Below are 12,310 nucleotides of genomic sequence, written 5' to 3'. Positions count from 1 at the left end.
TGGACATTCCTGCAAGTCAGCATGCCAATTGGCATGTGTTGTGTGACAACTGCACATTTTAGAGTGGCCTTTTACTGTCCCCAGCACAAGATGCACCTGTGTAATGATCATGCTGTTTAATCAGCTACTTGATATGCTACACCTATCAGGTGGATGGATTCTCTTGGCAAAGGAGAAATGCTCATTAACAGGGATGTAAATAAATGTGTGCCCAAAATTTGAGAGAACTAAGATTTTTGTGTGTATGGCAAATTTATTGTCACGGATCCCCCACTGTACTGCTGCTCATTCTGTTCACCAGTTCCGGAGGTCGACGTCACTAGCCTTCTAGGCTACGCTGAAGGTGTCATTACGCACACCTGGTTCCAATTCCTCACTGATTGTGTTTGTATAAATGTGCCCTTTGTTTCCCCATTGGGCTGTGGATTATTGTTCCCATATCCGTTGGTGGTGTGAGCACCTATGCGTTGTCTCAGCCTGTGCTGCGCGTTTTGTGCTTTGTGTATTACGGGTCTCGTCCCTTGTCGTTCTACAAGGTTTACACTTGCTCTTTGCTTGGGTACATCCCAGTGTTTTGTATATGTGTTTGTTCAGGGTCTATTAAAAACCCAGATGATGTATTCCTGCGCCTGTCTCCAAATCCTTTAAACCAGCATGAAATTTCTGGGAACTTTTATTTCTGCTCATGAAACATGGGACCAACACTACATGCTGCATTTATATTTTTGTTCAGTATAGGTGCTTCTACACCTGCATTGCTTGCTGTTTGGGGTTTTAGGCTGGGTTTCTGTACAGCACTTTGAGATATCAGCTGATGTACGAAGGGCTATATAAATAAATTTGATTTGATTTGATTTGATATAAACTACCCACTGGGCACAGACGTCAGTTCAGCATGTAGTTTTGATTTACATTTGGTTGATTTGTCAACAACATGAATTCAACATGAAATCAACAAAACATTTCACCATGTCATTGGATTTTGGTTAATAGTTCGGTGAAAAAAAGACAATGCCCTTACATTGATGACTTTTTGCAAATCCAATACATTTTCCATGTTGATTCAATGTCCTCACATAGATATGTTCAGTTGCAATTACATGGAAACAACATTGATTCAACCTGTGTTTTCCCCCAGTGGGATGGTTCTATAACAGCAAAAATCAAGTATTTCTTAAACTATTTTACCTCATTAATTTAACAGCATTATTTTCATGAAACCCTTTCTTACTCATCAAAACAACCATTGGTGTGAAATGAGACAGAATCTTGGCAGTATCAGACACCACTGCATCACATTATGACTGTGAGGACAGCTATTTGTTGATAGAACCACAGGGTTCATAGCAAATTCCGTTGTCGCTTGACCCACGGAACACTAATAGTCATTACTCTGATACAATATGCTTGGACTTTCCTCTGATGCTGTCCCGGTTGCATAACTCTGCTTTGTCAAAATGAAAGTGCACTTTAGACTATATTTAGAAATAGGGGGGTTGAGATGAGGAAGTTTAATCAAGTTGGTGAATGGTTCTGTTTTATATCACGTAGATTAACAGTATTTCCAGAACATTTAACTGAACTATGATGGTACTTATGTAAAATAGAGTTCCCTCATAATACATTTTCTTTCAACCTAAGCTCTTTTGAGGATAGTTGTAATTGACTAAATATAATGTTTATGCTACATCAGAGTATGATCTTTGAAAAAATGTACACTATGTACAGTATAAAGTATTTCTTGTTTTGGTATTGTGTGTGTGTGTGTGTGTGTGTTATATTACTGTCGGTAACACGTTTGTCCCATTTTGGTTGGTGTCGGTGAGGACAGAGAGAATTTCAATGATTTACACATGATTCAAACTAAATGTGCTCACCATTTCTGATGTGTCTATGCAAGTCTGGATCTGTCTGGATCTGGAGGTCCAACTCTGTTCTATTGAATTTGAAGGCCTCTGGATATCAAATAATAAAATATCAACCACTAATCTTCCCTAATATGCCTTGCTTTATTTGAAACGCACACATCTAGATGTCCAAGGTTGTCCTATTGATTGTTTGTTTCACTGTGACCACATGAACAGCTTCCTTTCCAGGTCACAGTATTTCAGTGGCAGAGTGAAGTGGATTGATCATATGTCATGTTCTCCTGCCTCCTCACGGGACAAGGACTGACCGGTTTCATGTGGTCTCTTCATCACCATGAATTTGTCTGCAATGGAAGCTGTTACATGTTCACAATCGAGGCCATGCATATGTGGGAGAGGACTACAGTCTGGAGAGCATGCTGCTCTTATCACATGGGTGTCTTTGTCCTCAAATGCATTGGTTTTTGGTCATAGAAATACATTCCATTTCTATAACTATGGGTGTGGTATACTTTGATGTGTTTAGGCTAATGGAGATTGACTTTAGCAAAATATGTGTCTTGTATATGACAGAGAGACAAGCAGGCAAAGATAAAATAATAAATCCATATAGTTCATGTTTGGAACATCTACTTTAATTAACACAGCATGCCTATGATTTTCAAAGGGATCTTAAATGTGATTCTCCTCAGCTAAAAGATCATTTCATTACATGTTTTCAAAGGTCCAGTGCAGTCAAAAATGTGTTTTTCCTGTGTTTTATACAGTTGAAGTCAGAAGTTTACATACACTTTGGAGTCATTAAATCTCGTTTTTCAACCACTCCACAAATTTCTTGTTAACAAACTCTAGTTTTGGCAAGTCGGTTAGGACATCTATTTAGTCATTTTTCCAACAATTGTTTACAGACAGATTATTTCACTTATAATTCACTGTATCACAATTCCAGTGGGTCAGACGTTTATATACACTAAGTTGACTGTGCCTTTAAACAGCTTGTAAAATTCCAGAAAATGATGTCATGGCTTTAGAAGCTTCTGATAGGCTATTTGACATCATTATCACCTCCAAAAGTCTGGCTCATCCTTGGGAGAAATTTCCAAACACCTGAAGGTACCACATTCATCTGTACAAACAGTAGTACACAAGTATAAACACCATGGGACCACGCAGCTGTCATACCACTCAGGAAGGAGACGCATTCTGTCTCCTAGAGATGAACATACTTTGGTGTGAAAAGTGCAAATCAATCCCAGAACAACAGCAAAGGACGAAAAAGCCAGACTACGGTTTGCAACTGCACATGGCGACAAAGATTGTACTTTTTGGAGAAATGTCCTCTGGTCTGATGAAACAAGAATAGAACTGTTTGGCCATAATGACCATCATTATGTTTGGAGGAAAAAGGGGGAGGCTTGCAAGCTGAAGAGCATCATCCCAACCGTGAAGCATGGGAGTGGCAGCATCATGTTGTGGGGGTGCTTTGCTGCAGGAGGGACTGGTGCACTTCACAAAATAGATGGCTTCATGAGGAAGTAAAATTATGTGGATATATTGAAGCAACATCTCAAGACATCAGTCAGGAAGTTAAAGCTTGGTCACAAATGTGTCTTCCAAATGGACAATGACCACAAGCATACTTCCAAAGTTGTGACAAAATGGCTTAAGAACAACAGAGTCAAGGTTTTGGAGTGGCCATCACAAAGCCCTGACTTCAATCCTATAGAAGATTTGTGGTCAGAACTAAAAAGCGTGTGCGAGCAAGGAGGTCTACAATCCTGACTCAGTTACACCAGCTCTGTCAGGAGGAATGGGCCAAAATTCAACCAACTAATTGTGGGGAGCTTGTGGAAGGCCACCCGAAATGTTTGGCCCAAGTTAAACAATTTAAAGACAATGCTACCAAATACTAATTGAGTGTATGTAAACTTCTGACCCAATGTGACCTAAGACAGGGAATCTTTACTAGGATTAAATGTCAGGAATTGTGAAAAACTGAGTTTAAATGTACTTGGCTAAGGTGTATGTAAACTTCCGACTTCAACTGTATATATTTCCACACTATGAGGTTGGAATAGCACTAGTAAATTCAGAAAAGGATGATAATGCCCCTTTAAGTGTAAGACCTGTTTCAAAAGGCCGTCTGAAATTTCAGCCTGTTGTGGTGGAATAGAGGTTTGTCCTTTCACGGTGACGTCACCATGTGGTAAAAAGGTTAACAGACCAATATGAACTAATTAACTAATTAACAAACCTTTCTGCCAATAACAGCTACTTTTCAGTTTTCCCCTCCCCACTCAGAACACTCCCAGACAGTCCTAGAATTTGTTTTGAGAAATTCCTCTTTTATAAGAAGCGATATTTGTTTCTATTTGACCATTTTTTATTGAAAATAATCACAGTAAGGCACTTAATTGTTACCCAGAAATTATTCAGATATTGAGATTACAACTGCTGCATTGGACCTTTAAAGGAAACCATCTTGAGTTTGATTTAAACCAGCAGAGGGGGTTGTTATTCACAACCACAGGAGAGAGAGACTGACTAAAGGCCACGCAATGAGAGGCCAGGAGTGGGGTTCTTCCTCTGTGACATACTTGGAATTGTAAGGGGGTGTGTTACATTTTTTTTTTTACCCTGTTGGTATCTCTCCCTATTCCAAATTATAAATCCACAGACTCTGGACTCTGGGCTGACCAGACCCATCATCCCCACACAGCATAGCAGGACTAAGGGAAGTTACAGTCTAGCTCAAATCAGTTCCTTACATTTTTTTTTTATTCAGCCTATCCAACACAAAAATGTATCTCATTCTGTTATGGGTATTGATACTACCAGTAACAGGTAAGCAGTGATTCTATTTTTTATCATTAACACTTCACAATCAATGTGACATGCCTTCAAACTATGTACTGTAGGTAGCCTACTGTGTGGCAGTGTATGGCATTTTAATAGGATTGTGGGTAGCCTTGGGATGTAAACTCATCTGAAAATGTCAGTATTGTACTTAACGATATGTACATATTTAAATGCAGCCATAGTTGGCGAAATATGATAGTTTACTAATAGGCTTATAACCTAGAATTCAAATTGAATTTAAAAAATAAATAAATGATCATGAAGTTTCCTTACCCTACTTTATAATTTTGAAATATGTCAGTAATCATGAATATGAATTCTAATTCATTGTTATTTTTTTCATTTCAGCATTTGCATTTCATATGGAGCTGAAACCAAAGAATGCACTTTTGAAAGTCGGTGATAGGCATGAGCTGCAATGCTCGGTGAAGGATTGCAATGAAAAAGTTACCATCTCCTGGGCTTTGCTGGAGGACAAGCCAGTGTTTGCGAAAATACACACCTCCGGGTCGGAATCAGTGGCGGTCTTTGACCCTGTGGCGACAGCACACGATGACACACTTCTCTGCAAAGGCAGTTGCGGAGAATCGACCAAACAACAGCGTGCGGTTGTCAAAGTATACTGTACGTCCAATCAACTTAATTCAGAATAAGCCATCATCAGCCATTGTTATAAGCCAATAGAAATGTATAATACATGCTTATAGGTTCTTTATTCATTGTTATACATATTCTGAATGCTTATGAATTGTAATGCTTATCATGCTTAAATGCTTATACATGAAATTCTAATTTATTCATAAATAATTTATTAATGCTTTAATAATCATGCAATGAATTGTAAAGTATTTACTGAATTAAATCAGTCCAATTGAATACGTTTTAAATGTACATGTTTAAAGTAGGCCTTTGAATTTGAATTTCAAACACGTGCAGCTGCATGCAATAAGATCGCAATTTGATATTCCAGCATTTCCAGAGGCCCCTGTCATATCAGGCCATGACCGACTTCTCTTGGGCCAGACCAACACTCTGACATGTGAGGTGACAGACGCTTATCCTGCAGAGCACCTGAGGCTTGAGTGGCTGCGAGGAGACAGCATGCTCCAGACAGATGCAGAGTCTGTTGTGTCCACCTACACGTTCACGCCCACCCCCGAGGACAAACATGCGAGCATCACATGCAGAGCCACTCACGATCAGGAGGGTGTGCCTGATGATGAGAAGACCAAGGAAACCTCTGTTTCTCTCACAGTGCTTTGTAAGTTACTACTGCAGCGTAACTGTTAGGCAAAGGGAAGTTGCTAGTGATAGATTGAAGCATGGTTGACGTTATATGATTAATATCAAATTACGCATATAAGCACTAGATCTTAAAGTCAGTGTTGTTTAGGCAGTTATTCTGCAACGACCAAATGTCATCCATAGTTCACAATTGAGGCCTACAACAACAACAACATCATTCATATATTTCTTTTTTTCAGATGCACCACAGATTACGTCAATATCTGAGCTGACTGTTGTGAGAGTTGGCTCCAGTCCCACATTGATGTGCCATGCTGAAGGGAACCCCAGACCAGAGATACAGTGGAAGGCCATTGGTCCGCACGGACAGGCTGTCATAGTAGGGCAGAGCGAGGAGCTTGTCCTTACAGAGATGACACTGGTGGATTCTGGTCAATATGAGTGTGTGGCAAGCAACACCATTGGAAACAGCACAGCCAGCGTGAACGTCATTGTTGAAGGTAGGATAATAACTACCTGAATTTCTAAAAATGAAAATGAATTTCTCCTTGGTCTTGTATTTTGGATAAGTTCTGTTTGGTGTCACTCTATGATAGTGTAATAGTAAGGAGTCATCTTTATAGCTTTGTCTAAAAAGTCTGTTTGGGGGAGCAATCTCATTAAAACAACCTCTTAATTAGCGAGCTAAACTTCTGTCTTATGTTATGTATCCTTGATGACCTTCCCCTCTGGTAGCTCCCCCAACAAACACCTCCATCAAAGTGAGCCCAGCCAGTAAGGTGAAAGAAGGGGAGATCGTGACGGTGTCCTGCCTGTCAGACGGAGCTCCGGTGGGACGGATGGTGCTGAGGAGACTCTCTGAGGACCAGGATGTAGCTCTTCAGTCCAGCAACGGCTCCTCCACCTCCTTCACCCTCTCCTCTGCCCTGCTAGCAGACTCTGCTCTCTACCAGTGCGAGGCCTTCAATGAGCACGGCAGCCAGAAAGTCAGCACCTTGCTCTCCGTTGAAGGTGAGATTTTTAAAAAATGTATATTTGGGAAACATGGTGGATTCTGGCGAAATCATAAGTTGACCTTAGGCTTTGTGCAGTAGTTATTGTAACTACTTTGGTAACCAAATTAGAATGACATAATTGTAGCGTTGTACATGAAACAATGGCTGGATTCTAATCATGGAAACTGGAAAAATGATGTTTCAAAATAGTTGCCAGCATAGTTAGAGTTTATTACATGTAGGCCTAATTACACCCATGTAACCGCATAATACATTTAAATGTAAAGTGTAACCTGAAGCTGTACTGTTGTGCTGCTAAAAAAGTCCTTCAGTTGAACTATAACAATGTTCAGATAAATCATGTAAGAGACATGTCCTGAAGAAAAGGTGGACATTTGTCTTAGTCAATGCACTGAAACCCAATTTCCCTGGGGAGAGCAAACTGAGTGTTGAGTCACCAAGCCATTGAGTCACCAAGCCTCTTCTGTGTACAAGAGCCCTATAAAAGTGACACCCCAGATAACATAAATAGTCAATGTTCTGTTCACATGCATACAGACGTTCGAGGGACTCCAATGTGGATTGCTGTTATTTTTACTCCGTGCATGTGTTTCCCACCTCCGGGTTCGATGACATGAGTGGGTTTGAATACAGGAGATACTCAGAGTAATAATTAAAACCATTACTGGGATGAAGTAGTAGATGGTAAAGATTATAATAATGATCATGATCATGTGGAGTAGAGGGCTCTGGCTAAATGTTCATTGTTTTACCGATTTCTATAATGTTTACCTGCCTTTGTGATGTAGCTTGACTCTTTTTAATATACTCTTATGTTTGCTTTGTTTTTTCTGTTGTGGATTAAGTTGTGGCTAGATTTGATTTCGCTAAGAGATTTTCAAGCCGGGTAGTGAATTGGTTTTAATTAAATTGAATTAACTGAACTGAATTGAACTGAAATGGCGCAGAATCCAATTGAACTTGATTTCTATTCAACTGAATTGAGCAGAGGAGTCATCTATCCTTTCTCCGGTGGTTCTTTTCTCTCAGCGTATCCCCTGGAGGTGGAGATGGTATCGGGGGTGATGGCTGAGATGGGATCCAAACTGGTGCTCTCCTGCCTGGCTTCGGGCTGTCCCCAGCCAGCCTTCTCCTGGAGGAGCATGCTGGACATGCCCGTCCACAGCCACGCACGCAACCAGGACTTCCTCTCCCAGCTCCACCTGGGCCCACTTGGGCTGGCCCACGAGCAAGCCTACACCTGTGAGGCCAAGTGTGGCTCTGTCATCAAGTCCAAGCAAGCAGAGGTCAAGGTCTTCTGTGGGTATACTATACATCTTGAGAAAGATGACTTGGCTTGGTTTAGTTCAATGTATTTACTTTGAGTTTGTATGTTATGAGAAGGAAGAAAGAAATGTGCTTAGAAATAAATCAAATAAATGTGCTTGTCATTGGCCACTTTTTACAGAAGTCCAATGCCAGTTTGATATAATTTATTACATTTTGTTTGGAAATGTCCAGATGAAAATAAAGTTAATTGGGGTTGTTTGTAATTTGCCTGACACTTGTTCAGTGGTACCAAGGTGTGGCACAATACATTCTAAAGGTTTATGTAGATATAGCAACTGTTTTGCTCGGTGTGGGGTAATGCTTCGGTTCACTTCACTGACTTGGAAAGAGTACAGTGACCCTTTGTAGGAGGTTGGAAGAATAAGCATCCTCTTATGAAACCAAACGTAAGACTTAAAGCCTGAATGATCACTCGAAACCATGCTGCTCTCCCACACAACATGGGCAGAAGTCCAGTTAGTTTTTTTGTTGCCGGAATGCACTGGTATCAGTAGTCTGGTTCAATGTGGGAGAGAGATTACATAAAGTGAATAATGGTAAAAGTACTCCAGGGTCACTGAAGACTTCTCAAATTTCCTGTCGGTGAAATGTCGAGTTTCGCGGAAGTGTTGTCATTGTATTAAAGTGGGGATAAGCGTTAGTGCGTTCTAAGCCCCTGACTCACATGATTCTATGGAAAGGGCTCTTCCACAAATTGTGCTGATTAATGCCTTCCTTACTCGCAGTCTTTTTTTAAATCTGCTATCCTATGGAAAAGTGTCAGTTCCCCATATCGGCACGTCACAATCTGAAACACCCCATTTAAACCTCCAAAGTGAAGAGTCTACCGTTTAACATGGCTGACTAAGTCGCTCACAGCGCTATCTGGTCTCATGTACTTTTAGCCACGTGTTGATATTTTCATCTACCCATTTCTCTCTCCTCCCCCAGCTTTCCCCTCTGACCCTATCATCGAGAACCCGGGACCCTTTCTGGAAGACGGGGAGGCCACCTTATATTGTTCTGTAGCCGATGTCTACCCAGCCAGTCACGTGCAAATTCAATGGCTCGACGGGGAAACGGAGCTACACTCCGGCGTGGGTCGGTACTCCAGTGAGCTCCAGAATGTGACGTCAACGTTATCTTTTTCGGTGGAACCGGAGGACCAGGGGAGGCGGATCACCTGCAGAGTCGGTCTTCAGATGGACGTGGTCCATCAAAGTCGGAGAGAGAGGCAAGCGGTGACTGTACTGGAGCTCCACTGTAAGTGGTTGTACAGATTATTGAAGTCTAGCTCAAATCATGAATTGTTGATGCCCTTGGACATTGGGTGGATACTTTTCTTGATGGTCCTCAAGAGCCGCAGGGTGGTGCAGAACGTTGTTCCACCCCAGCATCATAACACACCTGATCCACTCATTGTGTTCTGAATGGAGGACCATGAACAATTGATTGCTTAAATCACTTGTATTTACCCTGGGGTGTCCACACACTGCCCTTGGAGCTTTCAATTTAGGGAATCTGTCATGCCGAACTTCAGTCCTTGAGGTGTTAATGGTGGTTGTGTCGTGTGGGTTTCGGAAGCCTTATAACCTATATGTGTTTTTATAAACCTAAACTGAGTCTGATGTTTCCTGTGCAGATGCCCCCAGGGGAACCACCATCACAGTGAGCCCAGCCAGTGAGGTGAAGGAAGGGGAGAGCGTGACGGTGTCCTGCCTGTCGGACGGCGCTCCAGTGGGATGGATGGTGCTGAGGAGACTCTCTGAGGACCAGGATGTAAAGCTCCAGTCCCACAACGGCTCCTCCACCTCCTTCACCCTCTCCTCTGCCCTGCTAGCAGACTCTGCTCTCTACCAGTGTGAGGCCTTCAATGAGCACGGCAGCCAGAAAGCTAGCACACACGTTACAGTTAAAGGTGGGTGCCAGGCTTCCGGCACGCACACACCACATTCTTCTTTTATTTCACTACCATGCATTCGTACTGGCAACAACAAGAAACTTTCCCAAACACCAGTTCGTTTTTTTTGGGATCTTTAATTAAGGTACTGTTCTCTACGCCGACAGACCTTTTTGTTTTCACTTCCTGTTTAGTATTGTTTGCTCTCGTGGGTTGGAGCGTGGCCTTTTCCTTGTCATGTCACAGCTGTCGGTATCTAAGAACATGATGTTTAAGTTAGCCATCGGCTGTAGTGTTGTCACACCATGCCACAAGACACTCATATGACACTTAACACTGCACAGGAACTCAACAACATGAAATGACATAACGTAATTCTAGATAATGGTTCTATAGAGCTTGTCTCATTGACATTTCACACATTGCTGTCAGTAATTTCACACATTTTGCTCAGCTATCTACTTTATAGCGGACAGTAATGTTATGTTGTGTTGCAAACTGCCAAAAGACTGGATGTCTTACAGTATTTTGCACTATAAGTGCACTGCACCATATTCATGTTTGTTTTAAATTTGTTTTCTCAAGGCATTGTCTTCCCTCAGTGTTCAGGTGTGTTCTATTTGACTTTTGTCCAGCACCTCCTAGGAATACAACAGTCCTGGTCTATCCGTCCACTGAGGTTCAGGAGGGCCAAAATGTCACCGTATGCTGTCGCTCTGTTAGCTTCCCCCCACCTGTGGTGGTTTTGAGAAAACTGGACAATGGCACAGAGCTCTACTCCCCGGATGGGAACTTCCTGCTGGTGAACCTTACGCCCAAAGATACAGGCCTATACCAGGTGAATGTGACCAATGACCTGGGCTACGAGACTAAGATCTTCAGCATTAACGTCATGGGTGAGTGAAATGGTTTAGTGTAGAGAGCTCTTTATTTCCCTTCACAGCTTTGAACCCCACGTTCAACTGAGAAATTGGAAACAGGGAGAACGGAGATATCACTTTCTCCCCAAAACAAACAACAGTGGAATTTGAGAACAGTGAAGCTTTAAAAAGTCAAGAAAATTCCATCCACCCATAACAAACACCGGTGTCATTTGAGAGGACTCGAAAGCTGTGAAAACATAAAATGCCATTTTTGACCAATATGCCTCGTCCTCACTATCTCCCTATTCTTCCCATCTTCCCTTTGCCTACAGAGAAGCATTCCAGTTCTTCACCTGACTGGAACCAGATAGTCATTCCTGCTGTCTGCGTGGGAATGATGGTGACCACCACAGTCCTAGTCCTGGACAATCTTAGGAGAGCCAGGAGGAAGGGCTCCTATGAGCTGGCCAAGTGTAAGCCCGGCACTGCATAGACTAGAGGAGTCTAAAACCTGTGGCCCGGGAGCCAGATTGCGGCCCCCACTTGTGCTACCAACATGAACATGTACTGTCTAAAAATGGTTCTTCAGGCAAAATGACTTTAACAATCCTGATGTAAAGACATACCAAGGGACAGACTCACCTGGAGTGAACTCCTGGCCTGAGAGGGTACAGACGAGAAGCTTGCCCATTGTCCCGTGTCCAGGCCTTTGGCCATGTCTAGTCTTGACAGTTCATGCAGCTTTAATATTCTAATCATAGAGTTCTGACCATGGAATTCCGAACGTGTCATGCGTCTGCACCTACATTTAAATGTGTCTACTGTGTCCCCATTGTGTCCACAGATACCCTTTTCCCGCGCTATATTCAAATGCAAGTATGCATTCTACAAACGGTGGAATAGGCTAAATATGATAATACACAATAAGTGATGGCAGTAGCTAACTACTCTAGCTAACTAGCCAGCTAACCTCTGTAGCTAGACAGCAAGCTAACAAGCAATGCTAAAGGGATTGCAAATGGGTTACCATATCTCTAGTCAAACAAAAAATAATTTGTCTAAATATTAGGTAGTTGGCTAGGATTTTTGAGGCCAGCAAACATGTTCCTCACACGCTAGGAACGTATTTCATACAACTTTATAATGAAACGGTGCCTCTCGATCTGAACACAATCAGACCACAAAGCAACTTTTGTGCGCCTAGACCCGTCTTTTCAATGCGATCTTCGTATTCTGATAGCAGAAGTCGCA

General features: G+C 42.1%; 1 protein-coding gene across 1 annotated transcript; it reads left to right on the top strand.

The window, feature by feature from the left end:
- Nucleotides 1–4,533: 4,533 nt before the first annotated feature.
- On the top strand, nucleotides 4,534–11,528 carry LOC112250701 (vascular cell adhesion protein 1-like). Its single transcript, XM_024421064.2, is given in 11 exon segments — nucleotides 4,534–4,712; nucleotides 5,076–5,351; nucleotides 5,698–5,988; nucleotides 6,212–6,472; nucleotides 6,708–6,983; nucleotides 8,018–8,287; nucleotides 9,248–9,559; nucleotides 9,939–10,214; nucleotides 10,832–10,930; nucleotides 10,933–11,092; nucleotides 11,392–11,528. Coding segments are annotated over 10 exon segments (2,223 nt in total). The 5' UTR covers nucleotides 4,534–4,669; the 3' UTR covers nucleotides 11,052–11,092; nucleotides 11,392–11,528.
- Nucleotides 11,529–12,310: the final 782 nt, after the last annotated feature.

This window comes from Oncorhynchus tshawytscha, linkage group LG05 (assembly GCF_018296145.1).
Source record: "Oncorhynchus tshawytscha isolate Ot180627B linkage group LG05, Otsh_v2.0, whole genome shotgun sequence".
NCBI classification, from domain to species: Eukaryota; Metazoa; Chordata; class Actinopteri; order Salmoniformes; family Salmonidae; genus Oncorhynchus; species Oncorhynchus tshawytscha.
Note: the sequence above shows the minus strand (reverse complement) of the source record. Positions and strands in the feature narration are given on the sequence as shown.